The 21,000-nt window shown below is 42.8% G+C and overlaps 1 protein-coding gene across 2 annotated transcripts in view; it reads left to right on the top strand.

Moving 5' to 3' along the window:
* The window catches only part of WIPF1 (WAS/WASL interacting protein family member 1), a 128,136-nt gene that overhangs the window by 82,761 nt on the left and 24,375 nt on the right, over nt 1-21,000 (top strand). The window contains exons 1-3 of one of the 2 annotated variants that reach the window (XM_018064892.1): nt 3,510-3,676; nt 15,726-15,813; nt 19,552-19,681. In XM_018064892.1, coding sequence (XP_017920381.1) covers nt 15,763-15,813; nt 19,552-19,681 — 181 coding nt within the window. In that variant the 5' untranslated portion in view covers nt 3,510-3,676; nt 15,726-15,762. Of the gene's footprint in view, nt 1-3,509; nt 3,677-15,725; nt 15,814-19,551; nt 19,682-21,000 lie in introns of those variants that run through there. The other variant, XM_018064887.1, reaches the window with a different exon arrangement.

Below are 21,000 nucleotides of genomic sequence, written 5' to 3'. Positions count from 1 at the left end.
AAGCACTTTCACGTCTCACATCTGCCTGCGAGGCATTCGCTGCAGAGGGTGGCCTCCAGGTCTGCCTTGTCGATGATGCTGTCGGACCCTCCCCCGCCCACCACGTGCTCTTCCCTTTGTCTCAGCCTTCAACTCTCTCAGCCCATTTTTCTCTCCTCACTGCTCAGTGACATGAACCACTTGCACTGCGTGAGACTCTGCCTGCATTGCCAAGCCCCTCAGTGAGCTAAAGGGCTCCCTGCTGGTCTCTGGTATCCTTTCCCTGGAAGATTTCCCTTTAGCCTAAGCCTTCCCAAGAAGGGGGTTCAAGTCTGTCCTTAACTTTTCTCAGTCACTGCTTTAGGGGAAACAGCCTCGGGCTTTTAAAGGAATGTTATGTTGTGGTACTATTTTTAATTATTTTCTCTTTCACTCAAGAAATAACATTCATTGACACCCACCAGGTACTGTTCTAGATACTAAGGCAACAACAGGAAGCAAGGTCCTATGGAACTTGAATTCTAGTGGGGAGAGATGTGCAAGTAAATGAGTAATTAAATAAATGAAAAAAACACCAGATGGTGACAAGTGCAATGGATAAAGGAAGACAGGAGCAGAGATGGGACATAAGAGGGGGCATTTTTGCTGACAAATGGAGAATGAGAAGGAACCAGGAAGGAGTAAGGTAAGAGGGCTTACAAGTGTCAGACCCAGGAAGCAAATGAGCCTGTGCATTTAAGGAATAGAAAGGGCTGGAAGGTAATTAGCAAGACGGAGTTTACTTGAAATGAGGTCAGAGAGCTGGGGGCAGGTGGGTGGGCAGATTTTGTGAGTCCTTGTGGGCTAGGCAGAGCTTGGATTTTTAAAGTGAAATGAGAAACCATCAGATGGTTTTAAACAGGGAGCAACATTATCTGATTTATGTCCTGTGGTGCATAGTAGACACCTCATAAATGTGTCCAAAGTTGACTGTGCTTACAAGTTCTCATTAAAGGTGGAATAGACGCAAACCCTAGACAACTACTCCCTTGAATGTGTCATGGGCCCCAGACTTCTAAGTGACAGACTCCCTTCTTGTTGAGTTTTTCCTAATGGATGGGGATAGTCATGATCTATCATTTCCTGGGGGTGGGGGGCGTGTGTGTGTGTGTTTGAGGGGCATTACTTATTAGAGAACTAAAAAGTAATTCTATAAACACGTAGCAAAATCACCATATTGCCTATGTTCTCTTTTTAGACCCAACTATAGTTAGACTTCCCCAAAGAGTCATTCAGGCATTTACTTAGGAGTTGATCAAGTTTTCTGTTTTTCCAAGGTTAGTGGAGGGCGAAGGAGATAATAACTGCAGGCCTCCCCCTCTTGTCCAGCCCCACGTCTGTGTGTATTTTTTCATGTATTAAGTGTCTCTTGGGCTCCAGATCCTACATTAGGTGAGATGAATAAAGTCTGTGCCTTCCAGTGGCACTGGGCAAAATAGAGGAGTCCAGATCACTAATCCTAGGAAGTTCCATTTCTAGGAGTGGGAATCCCCACTGACTCAGTGGTGAAACCAACTCTGCTATTCTTGCCTGGGAAATCCAATGGACAGAGGAGGCTGGCAAGCTATAGTCCATGGGGTCGCAGGAGTCATACACGACTTAGCAACTAAACCACCTCTACTAATAAGAATTCTGCCATAACCTGGCATCACAAAACTCCTTGTGCAGCCTATCTTAAAGAATTGAGAGTTAAAAGAACCTTAGTTAACTTCCAGTACTTAGTACTTAGTCAACTATCCCAGTACTCCACTCTAGGAGTACTTCTGGTATTGGGAGTGAGACTGTCCTAAGCATCACAGGAAACTTCATATTCCTGGCTCCACCCATGAATCCTACAAATCTTCCTCACCCCTTTCCAACCCACCCAGCGGAAAATGCCTCCACACGTTTCCAACAGCCCCCTGATCCACCCAGTCCCATCATTTTATGTATAATGGAATATTAGGCATCTTACGATCTTTTCATACCTTCTTCCTCTGAACCCAGCAGAATCAGGACCCCAGAGTCAAATTTTACAATGATGTTAGTTTCCAAAATATGCCTCTTTCTCATTTTTTCAGCTGATACTGTTTTCTCAGAGCTACACGGCATGTGCCACAAATATGTCTGAATAGATAAATTCAGACAGACTGAGAAAAAATTGAGAGCATTTTCAGATTTTTATACATTCCTCAAGTTTTGGTATAGTATTTTCTATGCATAGTCCATTGCCTACCCACCTCTCAGAGTCCTCTCAGAATCTGACTATCTTCCTTCTGCTCATCATCACTGCTTTTCTGTCAAGCATCTTCTGGGAGAGTATTGTCACCCCATTCAAGTGTGGAGGATGGAAGCAAAATATTTTGGTGTGGAAAACTCTGATCTTCACCTGACTTGACCTATACAGGCATACTGTGGAGACACTGCAAATTCTACTCCAAGCTACCAAGATAAAGCAAATATTGCAGTAAAGCAAACCACACCAATTTTTTTGGTTTTCCAGTGCATATACTCTGCTATAGTTTATGAAGTGTTCAACAGCCTCATGTCTAAAAAAGTGCACAAAAATTTTAAAAACAAAACAGAACAAAAACTAATAATTAAAAAGCAAAAAATGTTAATCTACATACATACCTAAATTAATAACTACTTTATTGCTCTTGTAAACCAACTATACCTCAGTTTGGAAAAACTTCATTCAAGTGGTAACCTTCACCTGAGCCGTCAAGGTATTGTGGTAGTGATGTCAAAGATCCGTAATCACAGATCACCATAACAAATATAATAATAATGAAAAAGTTTGGAATATTGCTTGAATTATCAAAATGTGAAGCAGAGGCACAAGGTGAGCAAATGCTGAAGGAAAAATGGCACCAATAGACTTGCTCATCTCAGGGTTGCCACAGACCTTCAATTTGTTTAAAAAAAAATGCAATATCTGCAAAGCACAATAAAATGCGGTGAGCCTGTATATCATGTATTCTGACTTGGGTACCAGAATCACATTTCAAAAACTCATTTGCCTTCATACACCTGACTGGCTTTCTTCACCGGCATTTGTAACTTACTTCCTACACACTTGACTGCTCTGTAGATGAGGAAGAATCACTTACCTTATTTATCAGTGTCATTTGGAGCTTTTAGATCTTGAGTGACTCTTTTCCTTAATCCTAAATGTTATCATCAATATCAAGAGTGATACTTTAAAATGAAATTTCCTGAGTCTCACATTCCATGAGCAGTTATTTTTGTGGAGGTGTCTAGAATAAAGTTGAGCTGTTAACCAGCTCGAGTTGCTATCTCCTGTTGTCCCTGTACCAAAAGGTATGTTACACCTGGTGAGAAGGAGAAACATTAAATTTTCCAAACTTAGGGGTTTTTTTCTTGCTTGCTTCTTGAGTAAAACCAATCTAGCTCCTTTTTCTGCAGAAAAGGAGGAAGGAACAAGCAACAAATTAATCAGACAGGAAGTGAATAACCACAGAAGGACGTCTGCCTCTGACTCAGTATGTCACATTTAACAAGAGGCCAGAGCTTGTCCAAAATGGCGGTCCAGAAATGACCCCTTGTTTGTGTTAGAAGACGATGGCTTTCACAGCGACGGTTTTCTCTCTCATTCCTCGTTTGCTCCTTGCCTGCTTGTGTCCCTGATCATGCCTTCCTCCAATATCCCTTAACGGTAAGAAAATTATATTCAAACTCCGTGTATTTCCTTTATTCAGTTAGTGGGAAGGACTAAGCGGCTTTTAGTGGACCACTGTATGCTGAGATAATATTGTGTAATTTTTCAGTAGAGCACCGTGTGGTCCTCCTGTTGCTCACGAGACTAGTTTCACCACTGTGGTGACTGTGGGCAATTTAGAACTTAGGCTTTGAACAAAAATGTAAGCAAGATTTTCAGCAGAATTTTTCCTGACCACTGGACAAGTGGGGATCCACAGTAATTTTTTTCTCCCAGTTAAAATGGCATGTATGTCGCTAACTGTACCCTTTCAGTGGATGGTACGGTTTGTCCACATGATTACCTTTGAACTCTCACTTTGGCCAGCAACAGTAAGTGCTTTTAAAGCAAAAGGCGTCACTGGAAACTTCAAAGGAAAGTACCGTGGAACTCAGCTACTTAAGTTCAAATCCCAAGCTATTTCTAAGTAGTCTTTTAGGACAAAGACAGTTTGCCTTTTAGAACCATTCTGCTTAACATCCATACAGTGTAGTGCACAATTAATTATTGCTGATCAAATTCTGCAGCATTCACTATAAACAGTTACATTTAATACAATTAATATTGTGACACAAAGCATTGTAATTTTCATATTCCAAGCAGTGTACTCAAATATCTACAGAGCAGGATTAAGGAAACTTTGTATTAAAAAAAAAAAATGCTTTTTTTCCTTTGGAGCATATATGAGAAAGCAACTTGATTTATATTCCTTTTACCCCAGGAAGAAGTATAAAATAAAGCTTTAAGAAGTTAAGAGGGTACATAAAACTTGGGTCAATAAGTATAAGTTCTTTTAAATAATTCAATGGCATAACTAATGTGTACAGTAGAAAATGGACAAGTAGTAAAATGAAGAAAAGGCTGCAGGAAGATTCTTATTAAAAAAAGTAGGATAGCTTGGTTGAGAGAAAGTGAGGAAGCAAGAGAAAGTAAGTCAGGATAGTGAGAGAGGAAGATGAGAAGCTTGAAAAAGACTTTGAGGACCATTAGTGTGGAAACCATATCCTTTCTGGTCACTTGGATTGTGGATCTAATCTTATGCATTAACTTCATAAAGTTATGTTGTTTCTGAACTAGAATAACATTTAGTCAAAATTCTCCCTTGTATAATCTAAAGCACTTAAATGATCTATCTAAAATCAGAGTCAGGTTTCCTAATGCTTTTCGAAAACTTCATCCATTGGTTAATTGCTCACAGCTCTTCAACTACTCTTAATGTCTGAACTTTGAGGGACTTCCCAGGTGGCGCTAGGAAGCAGTAAAGAACTTGCTTGCCATTGCAGGGGATGTAAGAGACAAGGGTTCGATGCCTGGGTTGGGAAGATCCCCTGGAGAAGGAAATAGCAACCTGCTTCAGTATTCTTGCCCGGACTATCCCATGGGCAAAGGAGCCTGGTGGGCTATACAGTCCATGGGGTCGCAAAGAGTGAGACATGACTGAAGCGATTTAGCACTAAACCCTTAATATCATGCATATTCTGGATGAACAGCAGTATTCAGAGAATTCCCCAGGGTGAAGAATTTTCCCTGGGGTCCAGCAGCAATTTCACTCTGATCATTTATTGAAATCAAGTTCTAGATATGCCCTATAAGCTAGAGGTTCCCCGACCTGTGCTAAAATGTAAAAGGAAGTGAGCTACCTAATTCCTGGACCTTTCAAGGTTTACACTCTTTGAAGTCTGCTTAGCATTTCGTAAACACGTCATTTTGTTGGGAGTTTCTGGCTATTTAAATTTTGATCCACTTCTGGTTTAAGGTTTGACTCATTTTTGTTTTTCCAAATTGTCACTTATTTACCTCTTGTTGAAAAGAACATTTCCCTTGGACTATCATAAGTACTAAATACCTCTGTCTGTAATTTGGCAACCCTCAGTTCTGAAAATTAAGACTGGAGAAAAGAATACTAGAGTAAGAAATGCCTTAGTATCCTTTTCTGAGAAATTTTAAATGCACTTTATACACACCTCCCTTTGCCATTTTTTTGTAATGCAGAAATTACATGGGTATGCACATGTGGGCTAGGCTTTAAATCAACTCGTGATTTCTCTTTCTCATGGTTAAATAGAGGAAAAGATAATGTTTATTGAGCACTCACTATTTGTTAGGTTCTTGACTTCTGGTTATTTTATTTTTTAAAAAAATGGCTGACAGCAATCGCCTCATTTAATTCCTCAATGGTCCTATTAAGTAGGTACCCTTCTCCCCATTTTATTGTGGGAACTGGACTTAGGCTGAGCAGTTTGCCCAAGGCCACTAACAATTAACTGTAATTTCAAGAGCTTTTTTCATAAGTACAGTTTAGAGGCCATGAGATGTCCTTTTCTAATCCTGAGAATCTGGGATTGTACAAATGCTTTGTTTTAAAATGTCACAGCGATAGTAAATAACTTTAAGTGAATAATCTCAAGTAAGACCATTTCCTTTCTAAAGTCTTTTGACCTTTTTAAAAGTAAATTTGGTGACGCTTCTGCTTATATATACATACATATATATATATGTATGTGTATATATATATATACAAGGCTATACTTTCAATGATTAAGTTAATAAAATATGTTGAGTATGCTGACATATATGCTGTGTGTTGTGCATGTGTGTGTGTATGTGTGAGTGTGTGTGTGTGTGTGTGTGTGTGTGTGTGTGTGTGTGTGTAGTGGGGAATAGGAAGGGGCAGATTTGGTAAAACTAAATGTGGTGCTGAGGATTTAACTTTGAAATTTGAGCCCCTTAAAGAGAGTACTAAAAAAAAAAAAAAGACACAAAAAAAGTACTTGTTAGAGATGGGAAGTTGTGGGAGGAAAATCAGTACTTTTTAATTAAGTGAATAAAGTAGAAAAGATTTACCTTCTTTTCTCAGTTAAACAAGGACACGTGGGTCATTCAACTTACCTTCATTTTTCTCATTTTTGAGAGGGTTTAGCTATCTGTGAATTTATGCTGACTTTTCATGTAATTAAACATGTAGGACTGTGTATTCTAAAAATAATTTCACTTCATAGAAACCTTTATTTTCCCCAGCAGTTATTCTTATAGCAAAACTGTGTTTGTGCCCAAGCTCCCAACTAATCATAATGACGTAGATGCTTCAGAATGTCTTCTCTGAAAAGTGCCTTCCCTCTACTCCCCGAATTATCAATTCTTTATCTAAAAGAACTGTAAAAAATGTGTTTCTGAAATAGCCAAGGACCCTCCAAGTACCACAGAGACACAAACCCTTACCACTGAGAACACAACCCGTAAGCAACAGTCACTTAAGCTATTGCCTTAATTGATGCCCAGCTGAGAAAAGAGCAAGTACGTTCTGAGAAATGAAGGGTCCCATGTACAGTAAGCGTGGGTGCCACATTCAGCTCAGATTGAGAAAAACAATGATCACGAACTAGGTGAGGCAGTTGCTTTGCTCATAAAGGAACGCTTGTTTCTTTTCTGTACCTTTGGCTTCCTCTTGGGTTGAGCATCCTTTTTTGTTTCTCCTCCTCTATTGATTGCCTCATTGCCTGCAGCCCTCAGAGCTTGAACTGAGGAGAGGAAGAGTCACAATAATAGAAACAAACTTTATGCAAAGATATTAAAAGTTTCTAAAATGGCCAAAAGGACACGCTATGCTTGGGGGTGGGGCACTGGGCCTCGTGTCAGAAAATAGAAACTACGGGCGACTGCAGCTGTGAACGACTGTGCGACAGAAACAGGATGGCTGTGGTTTGCTGTGAGCATCAATTTTCCTGTTGAGCATTTTTACAGGAAGTTGAAGAACAAAGCCGACTTCATCTTAATTAGTTCTGATGGTTTTCAGATCTTCAACACATCCAACCAAGTTTGCCTCATGGAGGAGTCTCCAAAGAATAGAACCAAAAATAATCCTGAGTTGGAATCATAAAACAACAATTGGCAGCAATTTGGGTTTTTGCTAAATGATTTTATTTTTACAGTGTAACTTGGAGTGGATTTATTACCTTTATAATGAGTGCCTTTGCACTTTTTTTTTATGGCTGTGGTAACTCTATGAATTTAAGGGCCTTATTAAAACACTACTGAGTTATATGTATTATAAATTTCCTTCTGTTACTGTTTGGTGAAACAGTTATGCATGTGTGTATTTATATAGATACAAAGAGGTGTATGTGTGCATGTGTATAAACACTGGAAAATATACATCAAAATGTTGACAAGAATTATCTCTGGATATTATTAATTCCAACCCTTTTCAGCTAAAATTTAATTATCATCAAATGCTTTGTTCAGTGGTTAAACACAAGTGTCCTGTTTTATTTTCATCTTTGTATTTTAGTGTTCCCTATTGTTTTCTTTCTTTCTTTCTGGCTGGTCTGGGTATTCATTGCTTTGCTTGGGCTCTCGCTAGTTGCAGTGGCTTCTCTTGTTCCAGGACACAGGCTCTAGGCACACAGGCTCAGTAATTGCTGCTCGTGGGCCCTCGCACGTGGGCTCTGTCGTTGTGGCACGTGAGCTTAGTTGCTCCAAGGCATGTGGAATTTTCCTGGACCCGGAATCAAACCCGTGCTCCCTGCATTTTATATAAATGATATATAAACGGCAGGCAGATTCCTATCCACTGCACCACCAGGGAAGTCCCTATCTATTGTCTTCTAAATTAATAAGTAGATAAGTGGTAAGTGGCATTATCATTTTGGAAGCAGGAAAAAAATTCTCAAAGTCTAACCTGAAGAAGTCAAGAGCACACAAGAAATACATACATGAAGATGAGTTAAGAACATATATATAAAATAAAATGTCAATGAATGTAAACAAAAATAAGATACAGAATAGAAAGTAATGAAGGCAAGAGAACATTTGGACCTTAGCATCTTTTCAATTCTATTATTTCTATTATGTCTACTCCCTGTCCCTGCCCCCCTCCACAATGATGAATTCAATCTTTTTGAAAAAAAAAAAAAAAAAGTTTACTTTTTTCTCATTCATTTTATAGAGTAGTATTCAAGGGTGACTTTTGGCAAGATTTGCATAGCAAAATGCTTTATAATTTTGAATAGCCCAAAAAGGTGATAAAACGTAACTGAATAAACCTGCTTCTTATCTTCTTTGCTAGAACTTGGCCGATTCACACACACACACATCCTCAGAATTAAAGGCTGGCCTTCTTCGGGTTATTTCACTGGATAGCGCTGGAAGTCTCTCCCCTCTTCCTGTTGTTCTGTAAAATGGGCCTCGTGTGGCATCATCTGGAATGAACTTGACGTTGGTTGTAAGAAACTAAGAAACAGTTTATTTAAGTAACTCGTCAATCTCCTGGTCATTTCACATTCAGAGATGATTCTGCTTTCTTAGTTGAACACATTGAAGAAGAAAGCCTCAGTTTCCTGGGGCAGCTCTGGACTGACCTCTGGGCTCTGGGTTAGTGACTAGTTGTCCATGCTGTTGGGGGAATATGCGGCTGTACGGTGGGGAACAAGTCACTCGTTCTCACAGGTGTCCCCCATAACCAGTATTACACAGCAAATGGCTTGGGGCCACAAGCTGCCCTGGTTATCTAGGGTCAGTGTGTGATGCTGTTCACTGTGAGTTAAACCATGATGCTGACTTAGTAGAACTGTAGTAAAACCATCAAAACCATTCATTTCTCTCACAGAACTAGGAAATTCCAGAATTTCTAAATATTGATGTGTACTGTGTGTATTTGCGTTGGTGACAATGAAGAATGAATTAGTGGATTTTGAAATCATTTATATAAAATATTCTACTCTGTTCTCTCAACCCTCAGAGTCAATTCCTTTATCAAAGCTTTATTGATAGATCTCTCCTTTCACCTCAGTAGTTTCCACCTAAAATTTCAGTTTTTTAGACTTACAGTTTTTTTAAGTGTTCTTTGGCCACACCGTGCAGCATGTGGGATCTTAGTTCCAAGACCAGGGATCAAGTCTGTGTCAGCTGCATTGGCAGGTGGATTCTTAGCTAATGGACCACCAGGGGAGGTCCAAAATTTGAATCACTGATTCATTCAGCGACTAAATAAAACTTTGGTAATCAATCACATACCCTAGGGTTCAGGTTGATTTTTAATTTCTTTAACTTTTGACAGACGATCCAGAGATGGTTTGGGTGAGAAATCAATGGATAGATTTTATTCAAAAACTGTTCTAATTTCCACAGTGGATAACAGACACGATAGGTAACACGTATTGTTAAAACTGTGTTTATTCATTTACTAGGGCTGCCATAACAAAGTACTTCAGACTGGGTGTCTCGAACAGCAGACTTTTCTTATCTCACATTTCTGGAGGTTGGAAGTCAAAGATCAAGGTGTCGGCAGGTTTGGTGTCTCCCAGGGGCTCTCTTCTAGGCTTGCAGATGGCCACCTTCTCCCCATGTCCTCACACAGCCTTTTCTCTGTGCTCACGCATCCCCAGTGTTTCTTCCTCTTCTCACAAGGACCCTAGTCATATTAGATGAGGGCCCAGACTAATGGGGGCCTCTTAGTTACCTCTTTAAAGGCCCTCTCTCCAAGTATAGTCATATTCTGAGGTACTAGGGGTTAGAGCTTCAACATATAAATTCAACCCATAACGCTGTGTGTGAAAACAAAAAACCCATTTCCATCTGTGTGGTTTTCTTTGTGCTGATAAAATTCAGCACACAAGGTGAACATTACAGAAAAGTCTGGGTTTTCTCCCTGTGATCAATGTTATTTAAACAGTGAAATGAGACTTCAGAAGCCCTCACATGCTCAGTCCTGTCCGACTCTTTGTGATCTGTAGCCCGCTAGGCTCTCCTGTCCATGGGAATTTCCCAGGCAAGAACACTGGAGTGGGTTGCCATTTCCTGCTCCAGGGGATCTTCCTGACCCAGGGATCGAGCCCGCATCTCCTCCATCTCCTGCATTGCAGGTGGATTCTTTACCACTTGAGCCATCAGGGAAGCCCTGAGACCTTTATACGTGCATCCAGTTGTCCCAGTACCATTTATTGAAAAGACCTTCAAAAGACCTCCCCATCAAGTTGATCACTTTGTTAAAAATTAATTATGTTCGTATGGATTAATTTATTCAAGCATTTTCTTCTTTAATAGACTGTTTTACTGTGAAGAGTATTGTTTGCTGCGTTGAATGTTTACAACACAGAAGGACTATTTTTATATTTAACTTTAAATTTATCATTTGTGGACTAAATATATTGTCTTAATTTTAAAACAAACAACAACTAAAATCAGTGAAATGAGGGACTTCCTTGGAGGTCCAGTGGTTAAGACTCAGTGCTTCCATTACAGGGGACACAGGTTCAATCCCTGGTCAGGGAATTGAGATCCCACATGCCTCGAGGCAGCCAAAAAACACACACACAAAAAAAACAGGGAAATGATTCTGTAAAAGCAGCTAATTCTCAAAAGTGTATATTGTTAAAAGTTCAGTGCCTGGTGGGAAAGCAAGGATCATTAAATGGGTAGGGCTGCGGTCCTCCAACTCCAGGGAGCCTGGTTCCCACGCGAGACTCATAGCCCACACTTTGGGAGCCCTTGTCCTACTCACTCTTTCTGTTCTAGAGCCCCTCCCACCCAGGGAACTGAGCTGCCTTTCCTGTGGGATTCCATCTCCTGAGGGAAGATGGAAATGCAGGAGGCCAAGCCCTCAGTGCCTCACTCCCACGGGGGCAGCCACACCCACACAGGACTCTGGGCAGAGCCAGGGCCTCAGCTCAGTCTCCAGGCCTGGCCACCCTCTGCCAGGTGCTTGAGTGGCTCTCACACCAGCAGGACCTGTGCTCACCTCAGGGACCACAGCTCTGGACCTATCTGCTGACTGCTTACTCTGCCCAGCCCTGCTGTACTGGTTCACTTCATCCTTCCCACACCCCCATTTAACAGAGAGCTTAGTCTTATCCCAGGTTATTAGCAACAGAGCAGAGATTCACAATTATGTTCTCCTGACCCAGGACTCATGTTCTCACAGAGATTCTAACTGTTTTCATCCGTAGGCCACACTGGTATCTGGTAAAGCCCCCAAACTCTAACTTCTTCCCTGACTGCTGTTAAATGCGTAAAACAAAATACAGAGCATTACCAAGGAAACCAGTTACAGTGCAATAGGTACAGCAAGGCCTAGGAGCAGATCATTGCCCCAGCTTCCAAAGAGATCTGCAACAAGCATACTATGATGTGAAAATATCAAGTGAAAAACTGTTGGTGAAAAGGTTTCAGGTGTGGTTTGTGGCCTACATTTATAATTGAAGGAAATGCTAAATTGTAGTTAGAATTTAGGGGAAATAAGTATGTCCCTTTTTTCATCCACATTCATGAACCCCTGAATTCTGTCCACAGACCTTGTGGGTATGGAGATCCAGGCTAGGAAGGCCTGCCTGTTAGGATTTAGGCTGCTACTGAGGCCCTTCCATCAGGCCCAGTCTTGGTTCTGACATGGCTTTCCTGCGGCCTTGGACTCTACTTCTCTGGTGAAGTCAAGAAACTAAGCACCCAGACTAAAAGCTGGCCTGCCCCTCTGCTGTGGTACTGGTTCTTTACCCAGGCTCCAGGGTGGTCAGGGCTGATGCTGGGAGCTGTTTCAGTGGCCAGCATATGGCTTGTGTGTGTGATACCTGATTCTTTCACTCCCCCCACATAATCAGTGGCCAGCCCCTGGTGGCTCAGAGGTTAAAGTGTCTGCCGGCAATGCAGGAGACCTGGGTTCAATCCCTGGGTCGGGAAGATGCCCTGGAGAAGGAAATGGCAACCCACTCCAGTATTCTTGCCTGGAGAATCCCATGGACGGAGGAGCCGGGTGGGCTGTAGTCCATGGGGTTGCAAAGAGTCGGATACGACTAAGCGACTTCACTTTCACTTTCACATAATCAGTGAGACTATGTCCCACGTACTGGGGAGACCTGGTATTCACAGTGGGGTGGAAAAGACAGCCAAGAAGGGGATCCAGCAAGGGACTAGCATGCGGGACATGAGATTGATCTTCTTTGACCCATGTGCTGGGGTGGCAGGTTTAGAGTCCGGGGCTTCTCACAAACCTCCCTCAAGGCCCAGCCTGGACAAGTCCAGACCAGCAGCTGTTCAGCTAGCAAGGAGCCAGGAAACCATGGCAGCCTCTGGAATCAGCTTTCAGCATGGAGGCAGGCATAGGAGTAGTTTTTCTGGAGGAGAGTGAGGCAGAGGGGCAGTGGGAGCTGCAGCAGTGGAGAGAAAGGAGAACTGAGCCTGGGAAAGGTAAGCGCGCTCACCCGCAGATCCTCGCCCTGTTGTTTATGTGAGGTGGTCGGGGGCAGGGGAAAGCCCGGCTCTGTGGTCCAGAGGTTTATTTATAAGCCAGTTAATGCACAGAGAGAACCACAATAGCAACAGAAAACTGTAAGAGAGTTAAAGAGGCCTTGCAGGGTGGCAGTCTCCTGAGAACGCCCCTGCTCCATCACCTGGCCCCTAAGGTGTACAGGACGGAAGTTCAATTTGATCTTTGCAACCAGAAACTGACTCATGAGAACCAAACCCAGACTCTTCTGGTGGTGATTAGAATTCACTTCTTCCTCCGTCTTAGGATAACAAGATGGCAGGCTAGTCAGTGAGCACAGAATCCAACACGATGACCTGGAGCACTAAGGGGCCTTTCATCCACCGAGCTCATGGATGGTCTGTCCCGTGGAACCCGTCTCTCGCACCCTCTGGGTGGACCCGGCCACCCTCTTCCTTGATGAGCCGCCTCCTCCAGCTCTGTTAATACCATTGCTTTGGCCACAGCATCTTTGACAGTTAGTTGGGCCTGAATCCAGTTTCAGACCCTCGTTCTTCCTCCTGGTCCTGGAACACAACTCTGCAGTTGGAGCACCCCCTTCATAGCCTCCAAATGCAGGCCCCCAACTCTGTTTACAATGCCCATGCAGCCCTGTGGGTGACTGGTGTTACCCAGGAAAGATCAAAGTAAGGGATAGTGCAGCCCAGCCAAGACTGACATTCAAGTGGCTCCTCTCCCTCACTTGTCTCCGTGGCGCAGTCCTCTCCTGGGCTTGCCCACTTGGGGCCCACAGTATTTCTTCTCTGTCAAAAGAAGTAAGGGACAGTAAGGGACAGACCCCTGTCTAAGACAAGCTCTTTTTGAAAACCAGATTCTCACCGAGTTTAAGGTGAGCTGTAATACTAGTGAGCCCTTCACCTGCCTGAAAATGCTTATCTAAAAAGAGCAGAGATCAAAAGGACTTGATGTAAATGACTTTCACATCATTTCAATGAGTTATTAATTTTTGAGTCCCAGCATCCTTCCCTGTAAAATGTGTTTGAGATGATGGAAATAAAGTGCCCTTTATTATCCAGTTGACTGTCAATAAATGAGAGCAGCTGCTGCTGCTCTAGAGGTTTCTAAATTTCACTTTATAGAAGGCACTCAGAACAGAACTGTCTTGATTCCTATCTTCCAGAAGCTCTGACAAGTCTAGTCATGTCCTGTTAGCTTTTCCATTCTGTTAACATCACAGAAAGCAAGCCATCCAGCAGAACTTCAATAGAAAGTACAGCTGACCCTTGAACCATCGATATGGAGGTTAGAGGCACCGATACTCCATGCACAGTTGCTCCTCAAATCCACGGGTCCCCGGTACCGATTCTGCATCTTTCGATTCAGTCACCCATAGATGGTGTCGCACTGCAATGTTTACTGTGGAAAAACATCCATCTCTAAGTGGATCTGTGAAGTTCAAACTCATTGTTCAAGGGCTATCTATATTTGATTCACGGTGTAAGTTTCCCTCAACTTTTAGTGATTGAGCTAAATTAATAGTTTAAATTCTAAGAAACTGTTTTCTGCAATTCAGAGACTGTTGAAAATAAAAGAAAGATAATTCCGCTGTTTGAAATTCAGGACACACGTTAAATAAGAACAGTGTTATTCAGGTGGTCAGTGTCTCAGGCTGCTCTCTTGGTTTAAGGCTCCGTGACCAGGCTTCTCGAACATTAATGCATATGAATCACCCAGGGATCTTGTCAAAATGCTGAAACAAATTCAGTGTGGGCAGCAGGGCTGAGATGTGATGTTTCTCATGGTGATGGTCTGAGACTGATCCAGGAGCCCTGCTGATCCAGAAGTAGCAAGGCCTAGGTGGGAGACGCTGGGATGCTGAGGGTGTGAAAGTGGCTGAGGGGTGGGGCATCTGTCCCAGGGACAGGACTCTGAGGACTGGGGGAAAACAAGCCAGGATTGGTGGTTAGCATCACTCCTGGGGCACTTCCTTCCCTTTGCTTAGCTCCTGACATTGACCAGGCTGCCCCTTTACTGGTGCGGCCCACCATGGCTTCCCTGTACTGTCCTACAGCCTGGAGTCTGGCCTTCCCTCTGTCCCCTGAGCATCACACTCTGTAGAAAGCCTTTCTAAGGAACCCTGTTTCTAGTAAACAGCTCCAAGTCAGAGGTTGGAGTCCTCCTCTCTTTTTCCCTCTGGCTCCTGTAAGGAAGTGCCAAGTAGTACAGAGGTAGGAACCTGGCCTCCTTGCCCATCTTACCTTGTCCCCATCTCCTTTCCCTGGAGGACTGGACGAACTTCAAGGGCAAGAATAGAAATAGATTTATCTTTACATTCCTGCGCAGCTACCCAGACCTAGACAGATGTCAGGAATCTCTTGACGGAGAAGAAACGCTGCGGGGCACCGAGTGGGCAAGCCCAGGAGAGGACTGCACCAGGGAGACAAGTGAGGGAGAGGAGCCACTTGAAAGTCAGTCTTGGCTGGGATGCACTGCTGCTGTTCCCTGATAACCTCCCAGCTTCCTCGGGCTGCAGGCCAGGAGCCTTCCCCGACCTGCTTTGGTGGTGGTGAGATTAAGCAGCCTGTGGCACTGCACTTTGCTCGCAGTATCTCCAGGCACTCTGGCTGAGAATCTTCTCCGGCTGCATCCTTCCAGAAGAGTAACATCCTAGCCACGCTGTAAAGGAATCCCGCCTCTTATAGAAACTCAGACTGTCCCTTTGAGGCGAAAGGGGAAGGAAGATTAGGGCAGAGAATTATTGAGACATCCAATATGTGACGGTGCTTTGTTTCTCTCTGTTTTGTTTTACAGATTTGTCAGCCAGACTGTTGAAAGCTAACTGTTCAAGATGCCCGTCCCACCCCCTCCAGCGCCCCCGCCACCGCCCACGTTTGCTCTGGTGAGTGGCTCTCCCCATCTATGATCCATGCGTGAAGCAAGCTAAACAGACTCGAACCTAGCACGCATGTGTTAGTTTTCAGTGGGTTTATGTTCTGGCTTAAATATGAATGATATGGTAAGCCCTCCAGGTGCTGGAGTAAGCCAGATGCTGAGATACAGCAGAAAAAATGTTTTGTAGTCTAAAGTCTCATACAATGCATAGAACACATGCAGAATGTGGATTAGTTAGGTTTGCTCCACCTCGTCTGTCAAGGGAGACGTATCCTGTTCATTCAAACATGCTGGCCCAGGACAGGTTCACAGGACCAGTTATGCCCAGTTTGCCCTTTTTCCATTCAAATGGGCTCAGCTTCCAGCCTTTACCATCTGGGCAGGATAGTCCAGAGACCCAGGTCTGCCCATCTGTCTGAAAATGCATCCATTAATGTGTCCTCCAGACTCACTCATTTCTTTTTCTCTGCCTCTCCCCATCTTTCTTCCCACTCTGTTTTGGACAAATAAGCCCCATCTCCCATGCCATCCTCCCCCACACCCTTATTTTGCCCTTTAAGTCCATCCTCACGTTTCCATGCGTACTTTCCGAAGGAATGTATTCTCTGGGCCCGTCCGCCCCATGATGGACATGTCCTGGAAGTTAGTGCACCCTCTTCCAGGAAGCCTCTTCCAATCAGCCCTCCATGCAGTAATCGGAAAGGCTCCCAGAAGTACCCCCTAGCATGCGATGCCTTCACTCTTCACTCGGGGAAACTGAAGCTCAGAGAGAGTCTTTTGCCCAGGCTTCCAGGCTTCTTTCTAGCCCGTCTCAGGCTGGACCCTAGTTGGGAGAACAGACCATTAATTAGCTCATTGCTATTCCAAGTGTAATCCTCCAACTCCTGGTTACAGTCCCCCCAAAATAAAGACAGAAATTTAGAGTAATTTAGAGCAATCTGATAATGGTGTTGTGTCTATTTCTTCTAAGATTGTATTTTGTGTGTCTTTCTAAAACTAATTCTTTTGTCTAATAATGCATTGTTATTTTACAAAATATCGGTCCATGATGGATTGGAAATTTTTTTCTTAAAAATTCACCCTTCCCTAAAATGAGTTTGAAAAGCTCTGATCTGGTGAACATAGAAGAACTAGGTTTATTTCCCGAAAACTATAGTTGTGTACTACTGCTGGGTAGTTCATGCCTTGATTAAAAAAAAAAAATGCTCATGTGTTTATTTTAATGTGTATTTGAAAAATTATAACTAGCACACTCAAGGTTTAATAGTGAGTTATCAATAAAATTTGAGGCAGAACAGGAGGCCAAGGAGGGTTGCTGACCCAAAACCATGAAGAAAACCAACATGGACATGTTATTAACCCTCTTTGCTGCTGCTGCTAAGTCACTTCAGTCGTGTCCAACTCTGTGCGACCCCAGAGACGGCAACCCAGCAGGTTCCCCCATCCCTGGGATTCTCCAGGCAAGAACACTGGAGTGGGTTGCCATTTCCTTCTCCAATGCATGAAAGTGAAAAGTGAAAGTGAAGTTGCTCAGTCATGTCCGACTCCTAGTGACCCCATGGACTGCAGCCTACTAGGCTCCTCCATCCACGGGATTTGCCAGGCAAGAGTACTGGAGTGGGGTGCCATTGCCTTCTCCAATTAACCCTCTTTAGGCCTCAGGTTTTTTATCTTTAGGTTCAAGACAATAGGTAATTCAGAAAGCTCTTTCCAAGATGTCCAAGGCATGGTTAAGTTATAAAAACAAGTTTCAGCAATAGAGGGTGATCCCATTAGCAAAAGTGAACTGTATATGCAAAGAGCCTTTCTGGAATTGACTGCCAAGAAGCTCTTAACAGGCTTGCTTCAGAGGAGGGTTGGATGGAGGTCAGTAGGCAAAGGGCATTTTATCTATTTTTTTTCAACTGAGATATAATTGACATATAACATTGTGTAAGTTTAAGGTGTACAGCATGTTGAGTCGATACAGTTATGTATTACAATATAACTGCCACTGTTGTTTTAGCTAATGCCTCTATTACATAATTATTATTTCTTTTTTGTGGTGAAAACATTTAAGTTCTGGTCTCTTAACAGCTTTGAAGTGCATAATGCAGCGTTGTTAACTTTAATAACTATGGCTTACAGTTAGATCTCCAGAGCTTAGTCATCTTTTAGTTGCAAGTTTGCACTCTTTAATATCTTCCCAATTTGGGGAAGAGGCATACGGGACCCCATGTTCATCCTTCTGTCAGGTTCTTGGGCTCTGGAGCCAGGCTGCCAGGCTTTTAATCTGAGCTCCTTCTCTTACGAGCTGGGTGACCCGAGCGATGATTTAACTTCCCTGTGCCTTAGTTTCCTTAACTCTATAAACTCACAGAGTTGATGAGGACTGAATGAACTAATATACATAAAATGCTAAAAACGATTCCTGATCCACAGTAAAAGCTATGCAAACGTTAGCTGTTATTATCTTGAGCAAGTAATACCTTAATTATTTTAAGACCCTTTCAGCTTAACACAGAGATTTCTGTTTAACCTGCTTCAGGGTTTTCTGAGCTCTCCCTCTGCCTCTAACTATAATAAACAGCTGGGTCAGGTATCAAGCTACACTTGCCCAGGTTTACTCCCTGTGGCCTTTCCTGGCATGTCTGAAGTCAAAACCTTTCAGAGTCCCTCGAAGGACTCTCAGGCCTGCCAGAAGCACCTCTGGGTTTGGGGAAGACGACTCTGCCTGGACCAGGCCAGACCAAGCCAGTTTCCAAGTGTGACAGACACAGGCACATGCCTACTTCTGAGTCCATTTGCTGGGCTCTTATTGTCCCTGCTCCTCAAAAGAATTCTGGAAAAACAAGATCGTAATTTCACAGTATGGAGCTTTCCCCAAAATTCTGAAATCATAGAAAATACCCAAAGGTTTTAAAGTAGCACCTTTGTCTACTGTGCAGCCTCTGTGAGGTAAGCTTTCAAAAGGATTCAGTAAACTATATTTAATATCCTGTAATAAACCATAGTGGAAAAGAATTAACAAACAAACAATTTGTTAAAAGGGATTACACATGAGGAACCCCTTAGGCCAGAAGGATGTGAAGGAAGGGAGGTAAAGGAAATGTTGTGTATCTTGATGGCTACACGATTGTATATGTTTGCCAGAATTCACAGGACTTTACACTAAAAGAGCGATTTTACTATACCTAAAATGTAAAAACTATATGTATTATACCTCCAATCTGCCTTAAATTAAAAAGAAAAAATTATCTGGCAATGAAACCAGAGGGAATTATTTTCTAAAATTTTGGTGCATTAAAAAATACAGCTGACCCTTTTTACTAAAGGCACTTGTCCCCTTGCACCAGCTTAGTTCCAAAAGACAAGAAAGAGAATATATTCTTCAGAGAACATTCTAGAGGATGAAGCCTCGCAGTATCCTGCAGATTCCTCTCAGACTTAAAATTCCCTTCTCGTCTCTAGCCACCCAACCCTGGCTCTGTCAGTTACTGCCAGATTGTGGTCTGAATTTTCAGAGACTTTGATCAGGGACTGACTCTTCCTGCATGAAAAATGAATGTAATTTATTGCTGCATCTGCTCCCAAATGTCTGGATCTTAAAAAGAATGACATCGGGTCTAAAACTTGTGGAGAATTTACAGCCTATTGCCAAGAACCTTAATAACAAGCTTCCAATACTCTAGCTGTTCCCATTGAGTGCTGTAGTACATGATGTTAATTCAGAAGATGAATACGTGTTTGCATGGTTTCCTTTCAGGCCAATACAGAAAAGCCTTCCTTGAGTAAGTCAGAGCAGGCTGGGAGAAATGCTCTGCTCTCTGACATCAGCAAAGGAAAGAAACTAAAGAAGACAGTCACCAATGACAGAAGTGCACCAATATTGGACAGTAAGTAAAAAAAGTTATTTTCCACAGAGATAGTGGTTTATGACCTAACAATCAACCCTACCCTTCCCACCAAAAAAGTTTTGTGTGTGGTTTTTTTTTTTTTTTTTCCTGGTTAACAACAGCTGTGAAGCTAGCAGAATAAGGGACTGTATCATTCATTGTAGGCCATGGCTCTGGCCTGGGTTCCCTCTAATGCTGCAGGAAGCCAGTATAATAATTCTTTGTCCAAGACACACACAGCAGTGATTCTCTGAATTATTCACAACACTTTACAACACTTTCTGGAAATTAACCCCTTGTCTTACCACAGAGCAAAAGGCAGCATGAAATATGTAAAGAGCCCTAGTCTTGGAATCAAAGGATGTAGATTTAAGTGCTGACCATCTTCAACCCTTTGTCTCCATTTGTAAAATGGAGATAATAGCTGTTTCACTGCCCACACATGTTTGTTGTGAGCATCAAATGAGACAATGCTTGAGAGTGTTATGTTGCCCGGAATGTATAATTCACGTGTACAGATATGATTATTAGGAGGTTGGAGAGAGAGGAAATGAGATCACAACTTTGCTTATATCCATCATAAATCCGAGCTACTTTCTGGAACAAGATAGGATATGTATAAACAAACAAGCACCTACCATACAGGGCTACTTATTAACATTTACAACAGAATGAAACATTACAGATGACTAGAATCTACCAGAAGTTAATTATCAGGCCTCAAGACTATCTCCTTGCACTCCTAGACATTTCCATTGCCAGCCAGCTATGCCCAGAATTTGTCCTAGACTATGGATCCCACTTGGACTCAACAGAAAATAGACTGCCCAAAAATCACCAGAGGGAGCTTTGTAGACAAGGGAATAATGATGTAGGATTTTAGCCGACTGGAGGATTAGAAGAGCTTTAGGAAGAGTTTCTAGGAAAAGTGTCTAATGAGTAGAAGAGAAAGATGAGAATTATGAGATGTGAAAGTGAAAGTCACTCAGTCCTGTCTGACTCTCTGCAACCCCATGGACTGTACAGTCCAGGGAATTCTCCAGGCCAGAATACTGGATTGGGTAGCTGTTCCCTCCTCTGGAGGATCTTCCCAACCCCGGGATCAAACCCAGGTCTCCCGCACTGCAGGTGGATTCTTTACCAGCTGAGCCACCAGGGAAGCCCAAGAAAACTGGAGTGGGTAGCCTACCCCTTCTCCAGCAGATCTTCTCAACCTGGGAATTGAACTGGGGTCTTCCTGCATTGCAGGCACATTATTTACCAGCTGAGCTACCAGGGAATCCTGATGGGCAGAAGAGAAAGATGAGAGTTAGGTGAAA

Source organism: Capra hircus, chromosome 2, assembly GCF_001704415.2.
Source record: "Capra hircus breed San Clemente chromosome 2, ASM170441v1, whole genome shotgun sequence".
NCBI lineage: Eukaryota > Metazoa > Chordata > Mammalia > Artiodactyla > Bovidae > Capra > Capra hircus.
Note: the sequence above shows the minus strand (reverse complement) of the source record. Positions and strands in the feature narration are given on the sequence as shown.